The sequence below is a fragment of the Telmatherina bonti genome (genome assembly GCF_933228915.1).
Source record: "Telmatherina bonti genome assembly, chromosome: 9".
NCBI lineage: Eukaryota > Metazoa > Chordata > Actinopteri > Atheriniformes > Telmatherinidae > Telmatherina > Telmatherina bonti.
In genome coordinates, this window is record NC_136627.1 from 8,888,983 (window position 1) to 8,913,707 (window position 24,725).

The 24,725-nt window shown below is 42.0% G+C and overlaps 1 protein-coding gene across 2 annotated transcripts in view; it reads right to left on the reverse strand.

Moving 5' to 3' along the window:
- The window catches only part of LOC306760474 (unconventional myosin-Ic-like), a 54,359-nt gene extending 34,976 nt beyond the window's left edge, over positions 1-19,383 (reverse strand). Inside the window, exons 1-2 of one of the 2 annotated variants that reach the window (XM_079246329.1) lie at positions 19,332-19,383; positions 18,901-19,171 (exon numbers count right to left, since the gene is read on the reverse strand). In XM_079246329.1, the coding sequence (XP_079102455.1) occupies positions 18,901-18,990 (90 nt within the window). In that variant the 5' untranslated portion in view covers positions 18,991-19,171; positions 19,332-19,383. Of the gene's footprint in view, positions 1-13,941; positions 14,028-18,900; positions 19,172-19,331 lie in introns of those variants that run through there. The other variant, XM_079246331.1, reaches the window with a different exon arrangement.
- Positions 19,384-24,725: the final 5,342 nt, after the last annotated feature.

The window sequence follows — 24,725 nt, forward strand, 5'->3', positions numbered from 1 at the left end:
CAGATTCTACACACCAATCTGTCATATTTACTGAGCTGCATTAAGACGCTGACCAGCTCCAGCGACATCACTGCCTGCCTTCATCATTAAAACTAAAATTTTAACACAAATCTGAAGTGTAATTAGCAGAGACGACACTCCTGAATGGGCTCAGATTAAGCCGTGTGATGAAGAACTTTATAATATTCTGCCTTCCGAGTCATTCGGAGCTTTATTTCTGTACTTTCATACTGGTTTCCCATTATAAAGATGGATTATTTCCTGCATGAGTAAGTCTGTCACAGTAATGTGATGAGCTCATGGTGGCTGTTGCATCATCCTGAGCACACCCAGGATCCCACAGCTCATTTTCATCACGGCTCCCACTCTGTAAGAACGCTGACAGATACTCAGCTAACACATCAATAATGTGATTTGGGGCCCCTCGCTGTTGCAACATAGAACCATAAACCAGAAAGCATCGATGGCGCCAGCAGCATTAGCCTGAAATCAGCGATAAGAGTCGAGCAGAGAAAAGCACGTTGGTGAGGCTACGACTGAGACAACAAACACTCTGCTACGATAATGATGTTCTCTACCTGACACACACACACACACTTGTTCACCTGCTTGGTAACACCAACCAATCACATGGCAGCAACTCCATGCATGTTGTCATGCACACATGATGAAGACGATGAGCATCAGGATGAGGAAAGAGAGGATTTAAGTGACTTTGAACGCAGCATGGTTGTTAATCTGAGTATTTCAGAAACTCATGATCTTTCACACACAACCATCTGTAGGGCTTACAGAGAATGATCTGAAGAAGAATGAGATATCCAGGAATAATGGACAGACTGGTTGGAGATGATAGTAAGACAACAGGAAGTTAAATAACCGCTGGTTCCAACCAAGATATGCAGAACATCATCTCTGAACACACAACACATTCACATGGTAGGATCAGAATCTGCTGGAAACATCATGACAACATGGATCCATCCTGGTTTGGATCATCCGATCCAGCAGTTCAGTCCCATTAGTTCCACCATGACATGGTTTAACCAGCACAGCCTACCTGAGTGTTGCTGCTGACCATGTCCATCCCTTTCTGAGCACAGTGCAGCATCTTCTGATGGAAACTTCCAGCAGGATGATGCACCATGTCACAAAGCTCACATCATCTCCAGTTAGGAATATTACAGTTAATCAACTTCACAAATATTCATGATGTTAAACACCAAGATTAATTAGTTTTAAAGCTCCCTCAGTGCTGAAACTTTCCAGAAAGGATGATACCTAAACCACGCACAGACCAGCTCAACTCGCGCTTGGAAGGGTTTTATTCAGAATGCAGTATCCAGAAAGTCCAGGTCTCGTAAGCTTTTATTACTGTTTTTTTTCTGAGAGAAATTCAGCATTAATATGTTGAGTTTATTTATGGTTTACGAAGCAAAGAGGATTTTTTTTGTTATGATAGTTTCAAAAGCTAGAAATGAACAAAACTTAAAGACCTAATAGCAGCTTTTCTGTGATTTCACACATTGTGAGAGTTGTGAAATGAAATATTGCAAAATAATTGTGACTTTGCTTCTTTATTATTTTGATATGACGACACCGGAAGTTGCAGTATGCAACTTTTTCACCTCAAAACTATTTCTGACTTATTTTTATGGCATGCCGGCATTTATTTGTCATGACCCTGCTGTGTATGGAAGCTGACCCACACTGTGGGTTTCTGGCCTGGAACCACACAGCTAGGTTTCACTTTGCAGCATCGTGTCACATGGCAACAACTGGACATCGCTTTAAACGTACACTGTGGCTGATTCATTCAAAAGAATGAACATAATCACTATTCAGAGGAAGAGGGGGAAAAAAAAACAAAGAAAGGGATGACCAAGAAATAAGACAAGAGTCGATATTCTGCCTTTTACTCGCTGGAGGGATCTCAGAGTACAGTTAGGATGATGATGGATGGGAGCCGTCACTGGGAGCCACAAGTGAGTCACTGGTACCACTTTAAAGAGCTAAAAAAGGAGGATTCGTGTGATTTTACACATTACTGTGGCGTGAAATGTGGTGTGAAAAACACAAAATAACAGCAATCTTCATAAAATCCTGATTATTTCTCTGACTATACGTACGTTCAGGGAAAATCTAGTATCCAACTGGCTTCTTCACCATGACGATGAGTTCTCTGTCCTCCACCGGGCTCCACAGTCACCAGATCTCAGTCCAACAGAGAAGCTTTGAGACGTGGTGGAACCATAGACGGTTGGACGGAGCTCCCGTGACATCACCCGTAAGTTTCTGAAGAGCTGAACTGAAGCTTATTGGGCGGTTTCGACCATCGCCATCTTGGCAGCGTTACACATTAATTGACATCTATCACACTCCAACCTGCCTGTAGTTAAGAGCTAACCAGCTAATGGAGGTAAGATAAAGCCATCATGCAGTGGGATATCGGATACCTGTCAATCAAAAGGACACGCCCTAATTATGCTGAATTTCAATATGACATTACTTCCAAATGGAGGAGTTAGAAAAAAAACATTCACTCCCCACAGTTGTCATGAAGGTAAACCTGACCTATTAAACCTAAAATGGATTTTTGAACCAGGCTGTAAACATGTTTATTTCTGCTGTGAAGTTGGTCTTCTTAACATGGGAGTGTATGGGTATGTATTTGCTCTGTTTTGGAGCCCCTAGTGGATGAAGGGGGAACTGCAACTTTTGTCACTTCTGCGTAGGATTCACTTTTAACCACCAGAGGTTGCCACTTGGGTAGAACGGGAGATTCTCATCATGGATGTGCAGCAGCTGTATGATGCTTCTGGTCAGTCTGGAGCTAAATCTGTGGAATGTTTCCAACACCTTGACGACACCAAGAATTAATGCAGTTATGAAGAAAACGAAGCTTCATGGCGTTTTCTAGCTAAGTGGCGCTGATAAAGCGTGTAGATGATGACCCCACCCATCATCTAAGCTGAAAAGTTTGGGAATTTTCAAGCATCTTTTTAAGCACCATGATGCAGAGCGTTTGTCAGGTTCAGAGTCGTTCAGGCAGACCCGGTTTTCCTCTTTCTCAGGTTTTCACCACATCAGAGCAGCTCATGTAAACAGCAATCAAACAAGTCAGAACAATGACTTGGAAAGCAAACATTACATCAGCTGTGACGTTAAACAGTTAGGAGAAAAGCCAGAGCAGGATCAAACTCCAAGCACTGAACAAGGAAACCTCATTAAATGCTTTCTTCATGTCACTGTAAAACTGCAGGTTACTCCCCAACCGAGAAACATTATCCAGACTGTTCGTCTTTTATCGGCTCCTGTCTTTAACTTTCCCTCTCTGCGACGCTCCTCCTCTCCTTCCATTTTCTCTGTGCTGCTGAAAATATGACTCAAACAATGAAGATTAGCACTGCTGAGAGCTAGTGCTGGAAAAGTTTAGAGAAATATCGTACATGAGGGCAGAGAAGGACCTGGGACTGACAAAAGAAGCAAGAAACCAGAGGGAGAAAGAGAGAAAATGGCAGAGTGGGGCGGCTGTGATGTCAAAGTTAAAGAATGTAAGCCATGTGGGCGGCAAACCAGAACCCAGAGTCAGGGAGAAAGAGCCGGAGAAAAACCATTCGATAATACAGAAGTAAAGACGAGAGGAAGGAAGTTGGTTACAGATGGCGAAAGTGTCTCAGTAAGAAGGCCTCGAGTTACTGAATGAGGGCGAATGTGTGAGTGTGTGTGAGGGTGTGTGTGCTCATAACATAAGTAGCGGTGTGTCAGCTGAAGGCGGCTGAGAATCGTATTGACACATGGGGTTTCCCAGGGGCCAGATCCACTCAGGATCTCTCTGTCGTCTTCTTCATGGTTGGGGTGTGTGTGTGTGTGCTGATGAACACCAAAGCAACAAAAGAAAACAGCAGTCATTGCGGGAAACTCAGCCTGCCTTTTTTTTTTACTTCACACACCAAATAGGGACGCACTGCACTCATGGACACACCCACTTTTCCACTGCGGCAGCCTGTCGGTCGGGCAGGCATTTCCTAAAGTCTTGGAAGTTTTGTCATAAAAAGTGAAGAGAAGAAGAAACTAAAGGCAGAGTGTCTGTGCACACAAACACACATACACACACACACACACATGACTGGATGAAGAGCAGGGTCCATGACACACTGCTCGATAATCTGATCAATCAGATTAGAAACGACAGCGCTGTGCTCGGTTTGTCCCGGCTGAGACCAGCGTGTCTGACACCATCCCCAAAAACACCACGACTGGAAGCAGAAACTCTGAAACCATCGGATCAGAACATTCTGCCTAGTGGACCGAACGCTGCACAAATAAATCTTTTCTAATTATTATTATTATTATTATTATTATTGTTGTTGTTGTTGTTGTTATATTTTACGATTTTGATTTATGATTATTTATTATTCTTCCTACTTACGAACTTTATTGTGAAATTCATGAAAATCTCTGAAAGTTTCTGAATTTCCCCCTGGGGATGAATAACGTATCTTTGATTTGATTGATTTGATTTGAAAGAATCTCTGAGCGTTGGAACAAAGTCTGTGATGCTTTTCTGTTCTTTTACAATCACAGCAATGTTTTTGTCAGAGTTTTAAAATAACTTTTGCATTTTGTAATTTTAAAATAAAATATTGTGGACTGTGTTCTGACATTATGATTTCCCTGACAGGAAAGATATTTTTCTTTATTTCGTTCATTCAACACAGTCACCATCCCGATGGACAGTCTTCTGCAACCATCAGTCTGGACTGAACCTGCAACCTGTCATTTAAAACAAGAAGATACTCCATTAATGTCCACGTCACCTGCAACACTCACATCCACCTGCTGAATGTCAGCTTTCATAATCAAAATCTACTATTTTTTAATCTTATTATTTTATTATTATTTTGTTATTAGGAGATTGAAGTTATGCTCTGATCTGCAAGTTACTAACACTGATTAACCTTCACCAGGAGGTTAAAGCATGCTGGGCGTGTTTAGACAAAGCAGGAGATCTTTAGCTTTACTATTTATTTATTTTACTATATAACTGTACAAGGTTTGGTGTCTAAAAAGAGATGAAAACTTATTCTACGATGAACAACTTTCCTCTTTAGCCCCGACGCCACGATGATGTTCTGCAGGCTGATGTCCAACATCAAGAGGAATAAAGGACCCTTTCGTACATAAATCGGCTTTTATATGACTTAAATCCCAGTGTGTGACTATTTATAAACAAGTTATTACTTATAATAAGGCGTGCACATCTTTATTATTATTATCTAAAATTAATTTGTTCCTTTGGGAATATTATAATTTGTCTTCAACCTGTCTCTGCTTGCACAGGGTCTGCAAGTCTCCTGACCTCTTCCAGGCATTTAGCTGCAAACTACAGCAAATCCATCCTTTCAGCGCACTCTCTGGTAGTCACCAGTCTGAGACTAAAGATATTTTACGCTCCACAACCTGTTTGTGAATCTGGTGGATTGTTTCCATAACAAACACCTAAACCCTTTAAAGCCTGAGCAGAAATAATTAGCCAAAAATTCATAGGTAGTGGGTAGTTTTGTTTATTACCATGCGATTAATATGTTCATTCATTCAGGGTCGCGGGGAAGCTGGAGCCTATCCCAGCCGGCTTTGGGCGACAGGCAGGGTACACCCTGGACAGCTCGCCAGTCCATCGCAGGGCCACACAGAGAGACAAACAACCACACTCACGCTCACACTCACTCCTAGGGGCAATTTAGAGTGACCAATTAACCTATCATGCATGTCTTTGGATGGTGGGAGGAAGCCGGAGTACCCGGAGAGAACCCACGCATACACGGGGAGAACATGCAAACTCCACACAGAAAGGCCACTGACCAAACCAGCCAAGGATCGAACCAGTGACCTTCTTGCTGTGAGGCCACAGTGCTAACCACTGCGCCACCGTGCAGCCCCGATTAATATGTTCATTACTGGTAATTATGTTTATTACTGTGTAATTAATATGTTTATTACTGTATAATTAATATGTGTATTACTGTATAATTAATATGGTTATTACTGTGTAATTAATATGGTTATTACTGGGTAATTATGTTTATTACTGTGTAATTAAAATGTCCAAGTAGTTGGAGTGCAAAAGGTGTCCACCAGAGAGCAGAAGACAAGTATCTGATCGTATACAACAGGTTTCTGGTCAAAGTTTTTCACCATGAAATTATGCAATAAGACTTAGGAGCTTCCAAGATAAAATATGATAAGCGTGGCATTAAAGGTTTATGACCACATTTATAACTATTTGCAAGCAAAGGTGAATGAGGCCCACTCAGAAAGGAGATTTTGGCCTGCATTTCCACAGCAAGTTGACTCATTTTATTAACTCAGTGTCATCCCTGGTGGATTATTAGCTCCACCACTGATAGTTCCCAGTAAAATCCCAGCAGAGCTTCTCATTGCAGCTTTGGCTGCAGAATTTGTTGAGTCACAACGGCTCAGGTGTCATTTCTCACTCGTCTGCACACAAATAAATCCAGACTTTATTTGTCTTAATAAAAGTAAACAGGTAAAAAAAAAAAAAAAAAAACCCTATAACATACATCCAGTCACACACTTAAACACACATATTTTTGCTGCATCAGTTGGCAGAGCTTCCAGCAGCAACAGGGCAGGTGGCGACTCGTCGAAAAGGAACTCTGGGATCATTCAGCTCTCATTCCCACCCCAGTTCTCCCAGATAATATCTCTTTACTGCTGCTTTACTAGCTTTCTTCATCCATTCCACAACCCTGCTCCTCCTCCTGCTCGCTTCACATTCAGACACATCTGGATAGTCAGCTCACTTTGCTTCTCTGAGCTGCCCAGCTATCAGCTACAAGCAGCTGATGTTTAAAGTTCATCGAACGATTCAGGAAGTATTTCATCAGATGTGACTGATCATCAGAAAACTGGATGTAGTATCAACACATCCGCAGTATTTGCAGGCTGATAAAACAACCCGGGCTAAGTTGCAAAATTCCCAAACAGCAAATTTCCTGTTTACTCTAAAGACTTCCTCCATGCTGATCAGGCATTAATAACAGCTGGATGAAAGCAAGGCAGAAAGACACAAAACGTAGTTTCTTTCCTTCTATCACTTCCTTTTATCAGCGTCCCTTTCCATGTGTTCCCACCAACCAGGACGAGGAGGACTAAATCCATCATTTGAATGATGGATAAACGCGACAAGAAAAAAAAACGGTTAAAACGGTGACAGATGGGGACGAGAGCTCCTTGGAGACCATCGGCTTCCAATTAAAATGCAGTCGACGTGTCAGCAGTTCCTACTTTAGACCTGACAAATGCCTGGAAATTTATGTGGGATTGAAATGTGAGATGTATCTCTGGAGAAAGTAACTTATCCCAGATTTCCTGCAGCATCCCAAAAGGCCCTGAAACCGAGACAAGAGACAGAAAGCATCGCTCATCGGGCAAAAAGAATAAAAAAAAAAACCTCCTTGAAAGGTGTCGCCAATCAAGTCAGTCAGCAGTAACCACACAGTTACAATCCTGAACACTGGAACAGGCTATGTTAGCGCAAGGCTTTATGGGAAATGTAGTCTGGGGCAAAATGATGCCACTGACCCAGAATCTAGAATGTTGTAATTTACATTTCTGCAGATTTCTGACTATAAAGTTTCATGTTAGGAGTCTGCAGAGTTTGCATCTCCGTAAGGACATCCTTCACATTTCTGCCACACCCATGATAACTGAATCCCAGTGGGAGGGGGAGGAAAGACGGAGCAGACAGCTGCTGCAGCTCTCCCATCACTGTCATGTTCAGACTGGGCGGCTGCGTCTAAACAGTTTAAGTGTTTATTCAACAGAATAATCTCTTTGCATCAGCGCGTTATGACAGCCGTAGTTCTTTCACTTTGGGTTGTGTAGTATCACAACACTGTGATAACAGAGTAGTAGTAGTCGTATCAGTGCCATTCTACTTTCCATGGCAGTGGTTCCTGAGATACGTTGGTGTTCGCAACCTCTAAATCCTCTAAATGTGAGGCTGGAAAACTCCTTATTCTGCATGAATAAGGAGGATAAAGTGGTTTTTGGTGGACTGAACTCAGTGCTGTGACGAGGCACCGACATGCCTTAAATCAGATTCTCCTGCAGAGGTGATGCCAGATTCAGATTTTTAAATGAGACGTGTAATAACTTCACTGTTTGTTCGTTAATTTGCTCAAACATGAAGATGCTGGTTTCTCATATCTATTTCCGCTTTGATGGTTTAATTCTTACAGCCATGGAAAAAATCCCAACTATGGGACGTTTGTGTTTTATCGATTATCCAGCGACCCCCCCCCCCACCCCCCCCCCCCGGCGGCGGGATGGACACAAAGTGTTCTCCGAGGGCCGGTCACAAGCCCCAATAGAAGGAGGTCGCATCAGGAAGCGCATTCAGCATCAAACGTACCAAAATAAAAGAGTGCGGGTAGGGCTTCCGTACAGGCTGGATGACTCGCTGGGGTGACCCCTCCTGGGAGAAAAACCGAAAGGACAGCAACATCTGGCGACCCCCGTGAGAATCCCAACCACTAATAAATTTAATGCCAAAAGGTTTTACTTCTTATTCTTCTGTAAAGTGACCACAGTTTTCACAGCAGTGGATGTGAGTGTGTGTTATAACCCCCCCCCCCCCCCCCCCCAATCAAGTCCACACAAGTCTCGCTCCGCCACTGTAAGACTAATCAGAAACACAGTTTAGAGGTCAGAAAGTTGTGTAGTCCCACTTCAATACAACTCCAGCTCCACAGTAATAAATCTCTCCTGCTTAAAGGGAAACCAACGCAGGACGGCAGCCAGAGGACTTTGAAGCTGCTGAACATTAACAGCCGAACCCAAAGTTTTACAGCAGCCTGGTTACTCTGGTTATCACCGGGGTGGACTCTGAGTGAGGCACACGTCGGTCTGATAAGTCTTTGCTATCTGCTGTTCACCACCCAGCTGCATGCTGGGATGCGTACGAGCCGAGCTCAGAGCCGGTCAAGCTGAGCGTGAATGGATGCTTTTAGCTCGGATATCTAAATTAGACATCAGGAACCTGTTCAGCGCTGTTTGCATTCCTTCAGTCTCTGCTTCTGCTGTGGGCGTCGGCCTCCACTTTCACTCCACATGGTACTTTTCCTTCAGACTGCTCCTTCATTTACTCATTTACCCCGTCTCGGCCCGAGGCCACGCCTGCACGCCCTGCTGCCGACGTCCGAGGAGAGACTCTGTTAAAGGTTAATGCTGAAGAAAGCTGTGCTGGCACCGCCGTCAAAGCAACGGAAAAACAGGAACGGAGCCAAGTTTAAACATTTAACCAAACCTCAGAGCTGATTCTTCAGCGGCGTTAAACACAAAGCGGAGCTTCAATCCGCCCTAAACAACACACAACTGTGTCGCAAACTATTAAAGTTCAACAACTGGATCTTTACAGGTGTCTTTGTTCTATTATGGGATGGTTTGGAGCTCATGGGGAAAAGCAGAGTGATGTTACTCCTCAGACCACCTACTGTCTGCATGTGTGGGAAGCAGGGCAGGAATTTAACGACTCACATCATGAAGTATTAAACAAATAGCTATTATTGGACATGAATTATTGTTGTAGCTATTATGGGGTTAAATGCTTGAACAACGTCCATCAGGTTCCTGAAGAAACCAAACATTCACACTCACAAGTTCCCCCCAAAAAACCCACAGAATGCCTGGAGAGGCTGAAACAAAGCTGCAGGGCAGAACGTCTTTTTGTGGGACGTCTTTCTGCAGCCCCCGCAGCTCCTGAGCAGATGAAGTGGGATTAGCAGTTATCTTGTATCATCAGGTTAATCTGAGCGTGCATGGGAAGGTGTGTGCAACACAGGGATTATGAAGCAACATGCTCAGCACATGAATGAGCACTTCTGTCCTCAGTCGACTCAAACGTCCTCCTCAAGAACATTCATCGTTCTTCACGAGGCCCGTTCCTCCAGCCTCCGGTCTGGAACCACACAGCCGAAATAAATAATCATATCTCCGCAATACAACGGCTGGACGCGTAACGTTTGTCTCAAAAGACAGCGGAGATGTGGGAGGTTACTACAGAAGCGTCCAAATCAGGATGCGTTACGGTTGTAGAGAAAATTCATCTTTTCATTCTTAACTCCTCCTGGAATAAAAGCAAAGTGCTTTCAGTGGAAACCAGACTGCAGCTCAGCTCCAGTGAAGTCATGTCTGCAGAGGAACTGAGCTGCAGTAGTAGGTAAAAAGTAAACCTGAGCAGTTTTACAGATGTTTTAATAAAGGTGTTACGTAGGAAAATGTCTCAGGAAGCCATCAGCCGATGAGGGACACCTCTATCAACAGGAGAATCCAGGGACAGACCCCGAATTCACCTGAGAAGCACCATGTGAAGCCCATGATTGGGAATAGTTCACTATAAAACCTCCTTCATCTGCATGGAAACAACAAAGGCAGAGAGATAGGAAACAACCTCCTTCATCTCCATGGAAACAACAAAGGCAGAGAGATAGGAAACAACCTCCTTCATCTCCATGGAAACAACAAAGGCAGAGAGATAGGAAACAACCTCCTTCATCTCCATGGAAACAACAAAGGCAGAGAGATAGGAAACAACCTCCTTCATCTCCATGGAAACAACCAGGAATGTTAATGTTAAACAGAGTGATTGGAGACACATTAGCAGAATTTTTAGTCTGAATAAAACAGCAAATGTAGGACATGACCTGTGATCGTAGCGGCTAGTTTTTGTCCCATAGTGATGAGACGGACACGTCCTGTATCATGACCAATCAGCAGTGTTTCTGCTTTCATACGACACCTGATACATTCTCATAACTGTTCAGTGTTTGGTTTGGACGCCAGCGCCTGGTTGTATCTTTAAGCTGAGTTTCTACTCGTCATTTTGGTATGCTACATGTTAGCATTGCTGCTTCCTGATGTGTGCAGAACATCTGATTTTCTCTGAACAGGGGGCTCTCATGGTGAAGAGGTTGTTTAAATCCAGGAAAACTCATTTCTGTGCTCATATCTTCACTGTGTTGGTAAAATCTTTGTCATTTGAGGACGTCCCATCTTTTCTGGTGCGGCAGCAAAGCTGGCGTTGATTTTGACACACATCCAGGGTGGTTTCCAGTCCCACAAGCGAGTCAAGGCTGGAATAGCGCAGAGAAGCAGGATGCAGTCAGTCGTGACATTTCTTCCCAGCAAGGCAGTGCTTGTCGTACCACTGGACTGGCTTCAGGATGTGGGAAAATATCCCAAACTGGGGCACCTCATTCCACGCTTGCTGAGTCATATTCCAACTTTCTGCCTTTGTTGCTTCCATTCCCTTTTTGCTGAATTTATTTGCATCTATCTGACAAACAACAACATATCAAAGCATAAATAACGCTGATGCAGAGCCGGACTTGTCACCGTCTGCACATGCTCCGTAAATAGCTGCTCCATCACCCAGCGGACCTCATTTTACTCACTTAATCCAATTAGAAGTTAACCTCATCTATGATTTATCTCTGGTGCATTCCTCACATTTCTTCCACAGGAAGCAGAGATGGCAAACTGCTTTACAGACGTCAAGATTACCGCCGTGTTATTAGCACTGTAGGTCACCAGAGATGAAAACTAACACAGTTCAGCAAACTGTGTGAAAATGTGACGGAGGAAACAGATTCCGAGCTCAAGGTGGAGAAAAGTCTCATTTAAAGCTTTTAAGATCAGATATCTGCGATGAAAGTGTCGTTTCAGGCTGAATGACACGGATCAGCCCCTCCGTAAGTCCACAGTCCACCAAGCCACTTGAGCCTGCGGTTAAATTCAGACCCTATCATCCTGGTTCTGGCTCGGGCTGACGCCGCGGCTGTGTTTAGTGTTATCAACACAGAAACCAGGTTTAAACAAGACATGTCCACTTGAAAAGGATAATTCTTATTCTTGTTCTTTATTAGAGGTGGGAAAATTGAATTGAAAATCGGGATTTTTTTGTTTTACAAATTTAAAATCGATTTTTTTGTTAAAAAATCTTTTTTTTTTCAAATAAAAATTATATCTACTATAAAAATTTATGTAATTTTTTATCGTTTTTATTTATCTTTTTACTTGTCTTCTTGGGCATTATACTGTGTTGTTTTTATTAAAATTAAAAAAAATGATGAGCAAAAATAAGTTTGATACATTTTTTTAATCTACAAAAATCAGCAAAATTGAAGATTAAATCGAGTCGGCACCCAAAAAAATCAAATCGAATTGAGACAAAAGCATATCGTCGCACCCCTACTCTGTATGTGGAGTAATTAAGACCAGTCATCGTCTTCTGCAGCAGCTGGGACAACCGGAGGCCTCCTGAAGCAGGAGGACAGACGACTCTGTGACTAACAGCAGCCTGTTAACCTGTAAACCCGCGTTTCAGGGTGTGTGAAGTGTAAACTTCCCTCAGCATGACAGCGCCGTCTCTAACAGCCGTGCTGCAAGCCGACATTGGCAGGCTCACATTTCAAGGTCAGTAACGCCCCCCCTGAACATTTCCGTCATGTGTGTTTCCTGATGAGATGTGGCCAACATCGGTCAGGTGTGTCCTACAGAGTTCCTCCCAGGATCCACCTGACATGCAAGCTGGTATAATATGACTGGGAAAACCTTCACCTTGCCAACAGCTGCCCCTATAACCGCCTAATAAATGTTCTTAATGTAGATTCAGGTCATTCTGGGTCCACAACACATCTAGGTGTTTCTGTAAAACCGTCTCCTGGAATCTGTCGTCTTCTCCATGTGGAGCAGAAGAAGATTTAAGTCAGATAAGATTTAATATTCAGATAAAAGCCTGGAAGATGAATGAAGTGAGAATGAGGGCAAGATAATCTCATCTTGTTTTATCATCGATAATCATCTCAAATAAACACTCAGGACCCTCATGCCGAGTTGTGTTTGCACAAGCTGAGCCAAAAAAGAAAACGCTCATCTATGGAGGAGCAGGAACCCACTGCTGCTGCTCTCCCTGCTACCAACCAGAAATATCACAAAGATTCAGAACCCACGCTGAGCCTAAAAAACTTCTGTGAAGTTATTTTCCGGCACGTGGATCTAGTGGAAGCTGCAGCTGAGCGAATGCCAGCACAGCGACTAGAACCAGGGAGGGCTTCGGAAAAATGTATTGATCACATTGATGTGTGTTTGGTCCCAGAGCATCCTGCAATCATCACGTTGAAAAGTTCTGCACATCACACAGACAAGCAGCGCAAGTGAACGCAGCACTGCTGCTGGTTCTGATGCAAGCCGATCACCCTCAGAGACAGGCTGTCGGTTAAAGGAGCTTAAATGAGAGCAGCTGCAGGCGGTCTGAAGGCTGGAAGGTCCTGACCTCCAGGTTACCTTCAGCACCGGCTCGCTCATCAGGATGAAGGTTATTGGAAAACTCTGTTTTTCCTGGAGCTTCATCAAATCTGTTGCTTTTTAAGAGTTTCAGACATGAGTCCATAAGGTCAAAAAGGAGAGGGAAACAAATGCTTTTCATGTTTAAAGAGCACACACACATATTAGCAAGTGAAGTGTCTGGTTGGTGGAGGGTTGCCAGTTTGTGTCCACAGACAGCTGAGGTCTGGTCACAAACCTCTGACTTAGACAAAGTCCTCCACAGTCTAATAACCCAGCCAGAGATGGGATGAGGTCAGTTGGCCGGTGTTTACCTGGAGGTTCAGACCTTCTGACTCATGCTGAGTAAGTCTTTCATTAGATGCAGAGGCAGCTAGGACCTGAATGATTTCATACTGCAGCCTCAAAACCACCAGTTTTCTCCAAACATGCTGCGAAGTATCAGATTCAACCGGATCATCTTTCACTTAAAGTGTCCAAAGAGAGGTTAAGAGTCCAGTAAGTGGAGTAGAATCCACATTCAAGTAACACACATCCCAGTTTGGTTCTGGCAGAAAACAGAAAACATACCTGGAATCAGCCGGAGAGAGAAACACGGCGCGCGCTGTGCGTCCGGACGCAGATCTACTTTCAGCTCGGTCCCGTCAGCTGCTTTCGTCCCGACCCTCCCACCCTCCCACAGGTTCTGCGTGGGCTCTGCTCCAGCTGTGGCGTCTGGGGACCGTCTCTCCAGCTGTTCCGCCGCAGGTAAAACGCGACAAACTCCGACAACTGGATGAAACGTGACGCAAAGCGACCGGGACTCAATTCCCCTCAACCCACCGTGGGAGTGGTGTGCTCATTTCCCCTTTCCTTTTCTGTCATTGAAGGGCAGCACACCCTATAATACCAGGAAGTTCACAAAATAACCCATCCCACAGTCCAGCACGAGCGCGGAGAGTTTATTTATACAGCAGGAGCCTCGCGCCGTGTCGTCATTCAGTCGCATCTTATAAACCTGCTAAAACCGAACCGAGACTGGATCCACGCAGCAAATGTCCACGAAAAATGTTTACGAAAAATAAGCAAATAAAATGAAACTTGTTGGAAGAGGAGGATCAACTCTCAGCTGTGGAGGATGAAGAGAGAAAGAACTTTCCATCCTTTAAATGTTTATGAAGAGTGGATTTCTGCACGTGGTGTCATCTGAAAGATCCTCGTGGCGTGACAGGCTGCAGCCTGCGTGGATCTGCTCCTCAGCAGCTGACGGAGCTCTTCTACCATCTGCTGTCCAGGAGGCGCAGCTGCACCTGCTTTTGTTTCATGCTGCGCTGTGCCGGAGTAAAAGTGCAAAGGCCCCGGGGCCCAGAATGTTCCAGGGGCCCCCTTCCCCACCGCCAAATTGTGAAAAGTGGGAATGATACACTGTGAAACTACGGAATGATACACTGTGAAACTACATTTTTAACATCTCTTAGCCAATGGTACCAGTGGCAATACACTAGACACTGTGGTGTAACTATCTGGATTTTATGTACATTTAGTTTCATGTCCAAAATGCTGGTGTTTCCCCTGCATGAGCCCCAAGGGGGCGTGGGCCCCTGGGCCTGTGCCCATAATGCTCAATGGATAATCCGGCCTTGGCTGTAGGATCTCCACTCCATCCTGGATGGGGGTGGGGAGTTAATGACAAATTAAAAAATACATATTCATTCACTCATTTCCACGGCTAACTGCGCCATAACTTCATGATCAACCAGTTAGGAAAGTGTTAGCTACATGACAGCATGATGTCATCACACCACGATGCCACCACTGAAGTATAACCAAGAACATGACTTTAAAACAAAGATAGAGAATGGTCTCCATTCAGCAGTTTGTGTCCTTTCTACTTGGCATGTGGTTTTAAACGTGAAAAAACAACAGAATCTGTGCGATATTATTAAACTGTTTCCACTTTGTTCTAATTGTAGGATGCAAGAAGTAACGACTCTTTCGACCAATCAGTGGTTTTCAGCATATCAAAGTTTAGAGACTGGGACTCTAATGAAAGGGTATTAAAAACCCTTGGCAGCTCTGAGTGGATATACTGGTACACTTCCCCGTTTTTGCTTGTGGCAAAATGAGAAATACAAAACAGGCTCTACTAGGTGGTCCTTTTGGGCAGTGGTTCCCAAACTGGGGGGCGGGCCCCCGAGGGGGGGCCCAGGTTTATCACAAAGGGGGCGCAGCAAGGCTAAATAAAACTTGGGAGTTTTGGTACTGGACAAATTTGTAAAAGTACCAGTCATGATAAATCAACAACAGACTTTAAGTACTAAAAAAAGAGAAGAAAATATGATGCAGCATATCTGCTCCTGCTTGACCAGATAACAGTCAAGTAATGGTAATAATGATGGTGATGGGTAATGAAGAGACCACAGTCTTAAGCATGTATCCCAATAGCATATTCTAATATTATGAAGTATGAAACCAAACAAGTTACAACACCACTTGGAGTGGTGTTGTATTCATCCTGAATACAAAGAAAATCCTGTAGTTTGCTTTAGAAATAAACCATAAAATAAGATGTCATATCTATTGGAGTTGTTTTACTAAAGCAGCATCCATCTCATTGAAAACTTGGCTCACCTGAAGAAGTTTGAAGAGATCCCTGGTTTAAAACGTTTCACACTAAAGCAGAAAATGGGTCATATTACTGATACGGACGTGGTTTTCTTAGTATGTTTCTTTGGTTTATGTGACGGGACGGGGGGCTTGACATTGTTGTCGTTGATGAAAGGGGGGCCCTGCTGAAGAACTACTGTGTTAGCAGATGGATCAGTAGCTTGTCTGGAAAACCACTATGCCTGATCTGTGTCATTCCTCTTTTAAAGCCAGAAATATCTCCCTTCCTCTTCATTCTTATATAGAAAATAAAGAAAATCAGTGTCCACAGGATCAAATTTCTCCCCTTTTTTAAACTGTAGTCCCTTTAAATCAACCAACAGCTTTGCTAGCCTCCTGTTTAAATGAACCTGGACTCTTAATGTTTATTTTAAGCTCCAGTATGAAAATGTTGACTTCATACACTCTCTGAAACCCCATAAACAACGTGGTTTCCCTGCATAATCCAGTATTACCATAGAACTGGATTAGCACCGCTACATAGCTTCATGCTAATATCAGGTTCACAACTTTAGGGGACGAAATCTCTCCTAGAAAGTTGAAGCTCTATATTAAATAATTTGATATATTAAAACATTTGACAATATATTTAAAGAGTGAACTTGAATTTTCTTAAAGTGATGCAGTGATTCAAGCGTGTCTGGAAAGATGTTTCTGTTCTCTGTGACCTGTCAATCAACCGGCTGTCCAGTCAGATTGAAGAGGTGGGCAATGCCGCCCCCCTCTAGCTCCGCCCCTTGTCCACTCTGAGCTCTTGACCTTTATGATGATGATGGTTCCTCATGTGATGACACAGTTGGATCAGACCTTGTGTCTCCTCTCAGATTTCACTGCAGTTCTATAACATACGGCTCTACGGCGGTGAGCTCAGTCTGCAATAAGGCTCCTCAGCCAGAGGGGGGAGTGATCCAGTCATTAAACAGCAACATGCAGCATTCATACACACACACATTCACACACAGGTTGTATCCTGTTGACAAGGCCATGTTCGACAGTCAGACTGCAGCTGACGGAAAGGCCGGTCCTGACACTCACCCTCCAGACCCCCGTCTTCCTCCTGAGGAACCTGCACTTAAACACAAGCTTCTTTATTGTTTATTAATGTCACATTTTCCAGATTTATCTAAAAAAAAAAAAAATGTAATCACGAACAAAATGTTTAATAAAATGTTCATTTCAAATGGTGACAAGGTCAGAGACCCCAACACACACCTTTCACACACGTCCAAAGAGGCAGGGTGATGTGACCCTGGAGGAATGTGGAAAGGGGAACAAATGAAGCTGTGTACAGGAACGTCTTTGTCGTTTCCTCTCGTCCAGGCTACAGTACATTCCTCGCCTCTCCAATCATCGGTAACCAGGCGCAGCGGGCTGCATTCACCATGTCACATTCCTTCAACTCCATTTCCCAGTGGATCGCGCTGTAACTGTACCAAATGGTGCCTTCTACCACGGGAGGACTGCGTTTAAAAAGCTCACTCCCTTCATTCCTCAGATGCTGTGCAGATATTAGACAGCAGCTGTCTTTGTTACCACCCTCCTACATGACACATAGCGCGCAGCATGTCCAAAGTTCAGAGCAACCGATGCATCATTTTTGCAGAAATACCACTCAAACTGGAGTTTTGTGGGGGGTTTTTCATCCAAACCGAAGCAGAAGTTTAGTCCCTTTCACTCACAGACAAACCTGACAAACACTGGATGTTTAAAAACCATTTTACAAAGTCAGAGGTCAGAATGTGTTTAATCTAAACTTAAGAAGCACTCCAACCTGCTCAGATCTGAAGCTGAGCTTCATCATTGTGGCTGCATGAAGACATCCAAAGTACTGTAGATGGGGACACAACGTCATCACGTCGACGAACAAACCGCATCCTCAAATTTCCCTCTGAGTGAAGCACCAGCAGCTTGCGAGACAAAAACACCGGCGAATATCTCCCGTTTGCAGCTCACTGGGAAGAGATTTGCAAACTGAAAGAGTCAAGCAGGAGCTGAGCTGCATTAAGGTCCAGCTGCTGAGGCCTGAACATGCAAGACTGTCTTTGTCTTATCTGGTCTCAAACAATCACACAACAATAAAAACAAACTCATTCAACCTCAGAATGAACTGATTAGCAGCTATAAGAACTGTCCTCTAAAAGCGAATCCAGCAACTGTTTTGTAGAAGTTGATGTAAAAAATAAAGAAGTTAGCAATGTCAAGAAGTGTTTGCAATCATTTGGAGTTAAAATGTTTGTTTTTTTATTTTGCATAATGCTTCACTTTTGTTCATAATGTCATACACAACAGGAGTTTTAGGTGACAGCTGGACTCTACCAGCAGAGAAACACCAATCAAAGCAAAGCTGCAGATAACGTCTGAACGTCCATCACCTGAAGCTGCAGCTGGTATTGCTCTAAGGTTCATCTGGAGTCTGTCCTGGAGCTGCAGATGGAGCAGAGAGCACCATACACTCACAGTGTCATAGTTTATGTTGACTTTTCCTGCTGATGTTTTGCATGTTTTTATGTCATCAGCTTCAGATGATGAAGGTCGTCAGACCATCCTGCTTTGACATGAAGTTCTCAGTAAATCAGGAAGTTCGCTCATGCATTTACAAATTTAAATTAAAGTTAAATAATTTTTAAACTAGTTGTTTTTCTGCCAAATAAAATATTTAAACTAATATTCAATCTTATTATTTCGTGAACTTTTTAAATACGATTTTTTTTCTTGCTCTGATGATCATTTCCCAGCGTTCTCGTTCTGCTACAATTCCAGGAATTTCTCAGATTTATTCACTCATCCATGTAGCTTGAACTCTGCAGGAGAACCTCTTTAACTTCAGCTTTAATTACCAGCATAAGATCCATTGAGATGAAGAACAAAGCAGAAAAAACTGACCTTGCAGTTATGGCAGTAGTTTTCTCCGTTCTTCCCCGGAGGAAGGATGATTTCCCCGGTTGGGATCAGCTGGATCCTCAGTTCCATCATTGCTCCTTTTCGTCTGTATTCCCGCAGATGAACACGATGATCCTGTTTGGAGTTGCGCTTCCTTCTTCTAACTTCTTTCAGAGTTAAGCACAAACTTCTCTGCTTCCTTCGACAAGTGTGTCGGTGAATCCCAAGACCAGACAGAAAGACAATGAGTCTAGAAGACCATCCCAAGAGATCCCTGGAAAGCAGAAAGTAAACTGATGAGAAAAGCATTTAAGAACACAAATGTATCCTCTACATGTGGATAAAGACAAAGGCCGTATCTCTGGATAGGATCTTCTATCCTGTTAGATAACTGTAACCTCCAGACAAGCAGAAAGCAGGGATTGTGTGTTTACCAGCTGTGGAGTGGAGCTCCGTGGTGGAGGTGTTACCTGTTGGACAGCGCAGAGTCTCAGTGAAGCCAGCTTCCCCTCACCGCTGCCAGAGGATGTTGCCTCTCTGGCGCAGGGATCATGGGGAGGATACGCAGCTCAGCCTGTCTTAACATGGTTGTCACATGCAGAGGATGTGTCTTTTGTCTTACTAATGTGTGTGTTTTAATGTGTGCCTCGGGAATTAAACGCGTGCGTGTTGATCAGTAGAAGTAAACACATGTGAGTCTTAAGTAAAAAACAAAGTGATCTGTGTTTGACTGATTTTCTTTTGCTTTTGTTTTGCAGTAATCATTCCTCACTATGTCCTCTCAGGTCTTTTAACAAAACCGAACCAATCGGTCACTCTGATCCAAAATCCTTCAGGAGGTAAAACACTGGATGGTTATTGGTGATTTTAGTTGCTATTAATCTGCGCATTAAATGTTGTTTTTCTATGAATAGTTTGGAAACACAGCTCAAGGCGTTTTTGTCCTTGGCTGTAATGCTTTTAAAACTTCTTCATTTGAGTCATTTTAGTTGGTAAAACTTTGTGGTTTTTCTTCCCTTATATGTTTATCTGCTTTTGGTCTTTATTGTTATGTTGTCATGTAATGTCTGTCAGGTACAGCTCTTTGTTCAGCTGGTGTTTAAAAGTGCTTAATAAGTGATCCTTCATGCATACTCAATAAAAATTGAGTTATAAAAAATGCTTTATGTATAACGTTAGATTTGATTGATTTATTTTAGCTTCTTCGTGGATGGGTGACAAGTCAGTGTTAGCAGGAACACCACACACACACACAAACACACACAGGCATAATGTAAAAAGAGTTTCCTCCTACAAACAGCATCCTGCCTCGGACATTTTCAGCAGCCACCCAGTAGATTTAGTGTCCATGTTTATAATGGAAGCGTCCATTATGATACACAAGAGAGAGGCACGCGTAAGCCCCTCAGACTCCCTACAAACAAATACAGGACTTGTGCTCATGAATAGACACACTTCCTGTCCTCGAGGACTAGATAAACCGGGGCCTCGACAGTCAACACACTTCTCCAAACACACACCATACTGTCAGCGGGTGGCTTCCAGGGTGGAGGGGTAAATCTGACGTTGCGGTCCCTCACTGTGACTTGCATGAAAACAGCGTGAGTATGGCTCAGTAATCTGTGTGGAGGGGGTGTGTGTGTGTGTAAAGGATAGAGACACATCCTCTGACCTCTGACCTCAGCTGGAGGCATGCTTGACAGCCTGGCATCAACAGGAAATCTGTGTCCTCCAACACCGGCATTCACAAGCACACGCTGAAACAAGACGTTCCTCCTTCTCTCAGTTTAAATGTGGCTCCTGAGTCAAACCAAGAGTTGTTGCGTCTTAACGTAGCGTTGTGTGGCAGCAAACTGGGGCTTACTGGTTTGTTTTTAGCTGCTAGATGAAGTCATGTCGACTGATTATTTGTTTATTCTTTATTTTCTCACATTATTTCCTGTCATCTGCAGTAAAATAAAGACGTGGATCCCGTTGGGAAGACTGATGAAGAAACTGAGTTTCATCTAATTGATGATTTAAAACTCTGCTTTAACGCTTTGCATCGTGTCCACACTGTTAAAACCGTTTCTTAAACGAAATGAATGAAATGAAATGAAAAATACATTATTAATCCCCAAAGGGAAATTCAATATTGTAGTATATAATAATAATTAATTTGAGGAGGTCTTGTTCCGGAGGCTGATGGCGGCTGGCAGGAATGATCTCCTGTATCTTTCAGTCTTACATCGGACCTGAAGAAACCTCTCTCTGAACACACTTTGTGTTGTGGAGAGGGTGTGAAGAATCTTCCATCATCTTCATCAGCTTGTGCAGCATTCTTCTTTGGACAATCAGCTCCAGAGTTACTCCCAGCACAGAACCAGCTTTCCTGATCAATAATAAATTAATTAATTAATTAATTAATTAATTAATAAAAAATAAATAGAAAATAGAATAAAATTAAATAAAATTAAATAAAATTAAATTAAATTAAATTAAATTAAATTAAATTAAATTAAATTAAACTTGAAAAAATTAAGGCAACATTTTCCAAGCAACTTTTGAAAGTTTAGTGAACTAACTGGTATTTTGAGTTGAGAATACCTAAAAATATGCATTTCTCTGTATGCTAAAAAATTAAGTGGAGTCTATCAGAACCTCCTAATAAATTAGATAGAACCAACTTAAAAACTTTTGGTATAATAAACTTAATAAAATTAGTAACAAGTAACAAATTGATATGAATTTATCCACTCAATTTTATTATTTTTGAACAGCTTTTTACATTTTAGAGTTAACTTCAAGTTTTAACAAGATTACAAATTTAAGAAATTTATATAAAAATGTACATAATTACCAAACAGATTACTAACAAGCTGTAGTGGAAAATTAAATCCTGTATTCAGTGCAAACAAAGGAGAAATCCAAGAACTGGCATGTTTGTGTTTTTATTTTTATCAATTGAAGCCATGGTGGCTTTAATGTGAATAAAACATTTTAACATGTACACAGTGGACGCCTATTTAAAGGCTGTTTTCTAGTATAAGGTGAGGATGGCATGTTTTTGCCACTTCAGTGGACATTAGGAGATCCACCCAACACACTGCCACTCACTGAAGAATAAACAATATAGTATGAAATATCATATATCCACGTAGATACTTACCAGCTTTACATCAGTGATAAACAGGACATGATAAAGACATTAGTTCATTTTAAAGGATATTTATATTATATAAATATGACAATATGTTATTTTAGAAATATCTCTATAGAATATATAAAATAACAAAACTAAAAAAAAGGTCAAATAATGTAAAAGACAAAGTAAAGCATCTCTGTAAATGTCTGGAGGAGTAACATATTTCATGTGGAAAAAATGGTCAGAGTTCAGAAGCAAATAAAGAAAACTGAACAGGATGAAATTTAACATATCTTAAATCAGCTGTATGAGCTCAGAGATAAATCCATAAATAATGTTCAGTACGGTAATCTGGACACTTTTAACATTACGACAGTAAAATGGTTGAAACAACAGTGTTATAAGAAACCAGCTGGTAGAGATGCTCAGGCAGGTTTATTCCTATAAGTTATGAAGAAATTCATCAAAATAACTTCACATTCACCTCTAAAGGTGGACCAGGACCTTAAAGGGTTCAGTGGAATTTATCGTAGTTTTGGTATCAAAGACATAAAGTCCTTCAGACTGAGTGAAACGTCTTTCCTCTCTTTTGTGTGTGTAAACGAAGCAGAAGGAACAGTTTGTCTGCTTGAATAAAACGTTCAACCTGCAGTTCTCATCGATGTTCCACATTTCTTCATTTTGCACTTTTTTATTTATATTTATATTTATATTTATATTTATATATTTTTTTATTTATTTATATTTATATTTATATTTATATTTATATTTATGTTTTTATTTATTTTTTTTAATTTATTTATATTTATATTTATATTTATATTTATATTTATATTTATATTTATATTTATATTTATATTTATATTTATCACCTGCAATGTTTTGCCAAATCTCACAGGAATATATTTTACCCTTCCTGGAAGAGTTTTACATATTTTACTGTTTCCAACAACAGCCCAAAGCAGGTGGGACGGTTTTACTGCAGACGTTGCAGTAATAATACCATTACTGCTTCCCAGGAACCAGATTCCCACTGGTCCGCTACTGGTGTTCCCAGTTAAACAGTCTCCTCCAAACAGCTGAAGCTGAAACGTGTCTGTCATCCTGGTAGAAACACATCATGCAGACTCTGAGCTGATTAGTGATTTCTGGGGGTTTCCCCTAATGAACATATTTCTAGTCTTGGCGGGGGTTTCCTGGGGGGTCATAGACCACCTCTACAATCTGACAGACTTATTCAGGAGCCACCTCAAGTAATCAATCATGATCAAATTCGAACAAATATTCAGTGTAAACAGACTTTTACCAGATGCCCAAGTGCAGCATGAAGTTAGTGTGTGTGCCACAGGGAGTACTACTGGCTGGTTGTTTTTGTGAATTTGTTTTTACTTTGACGTGAGATGACAGAGTTGTAATGATCTGTTCATTATTCTCTCAGTTCTACACCGCCTTCTTGTTAAAGGTCTCATTCACATTCGCTGCTCTTTTTCCAGTCTGGAAAAGTGGAAAACTGAACTATAAAAAGTACTAAGGACAGTTGGATTATGTGATAAAATAAAGGAAGGATTGAAATATGAAATAAAAATGTATAAAATCTCAAATAGCTGGAGCTCAGAAATAATTTATCCATAAAATAAACCATTCAGAGAAAGACAATAATGCATGATGCATCAAATGATGCATGAAAATGTTGATTTTCCTTCTCTGAATGGTTAAAAATACCACAGTATTTTAAGACGTTCGGGTTAGAGATGTTCGATATTAGCTTTTTTTTTTTTTTAATGATGCCTGATTTACTGCTTTTGCCCAATTCCTAATTTCTGATACTGATGTCAACCAATATTTTTGGAGTGAGTTGTGTTAAACAAACAAAGCTATTCAGGAAACTACACATGATATTGTTATACATTTTTCCCTTTGAGTTAGAGGAGACACAGTTGAAGAGTTTGATATAAAATATGTGAATATTGTGTAAAAGTTGTGTCATTAAAAAAGTAAAAACCGAAAGCAATCATTTCCGATGTTCCATATTAACATCAGCTGATAACATCAGTAGACTGGTGATATTGAACAGCTTTGGTTTGGATGATAAATCTCAAAAACATCCAGGTTTCCTGAACACAGCGCATGGTTCTGATGTGGCCCTGGTGCAGCGTAGACCTGGACCCTGCAGGGTTGTTGTTTCCAGATCCAGCCTGCTGTTTATTTATGGTGCAGTCCTGAAACCAGATCTAACACGGAGGCTCAGCTTGGGCCACATATGAGTAAATCTCACAAGTGCTGCCTGAAAATAACCCTGCTATTAATAACTGCTGTCTCTGCAGCAGCAGAGGAAGTTGCTAATATTTCATTGACGTTTGTTCCCACTCGGCCAGCAGCAATCCTGCTCCGATAACAGAACACTGCGGCAGTTTCCAGTTTCCACAGGAAGCTGGAAGATGTCGATCCGGCTGCAGAAGAGGGAGCCTTTGCAGAGCAGTTTAATGGAAGGAAAGTTGTGCTTTGTTTTGCTCTCTAACAGCTCTTCTCTCATCTGGAAATATCTCTACAGGATGAGTGACGCATCGTCAGATTCTCTGGAAGCTGCTGCCCTCTTGAGGTTTCACATTACAGGATGCTCAGTGGAGGACAAACCATGAGTTGTCATGGTAACATGGGAGTAACACATCCTTTACTGGTTGACAGTAAATCTTTACCAGAGTCT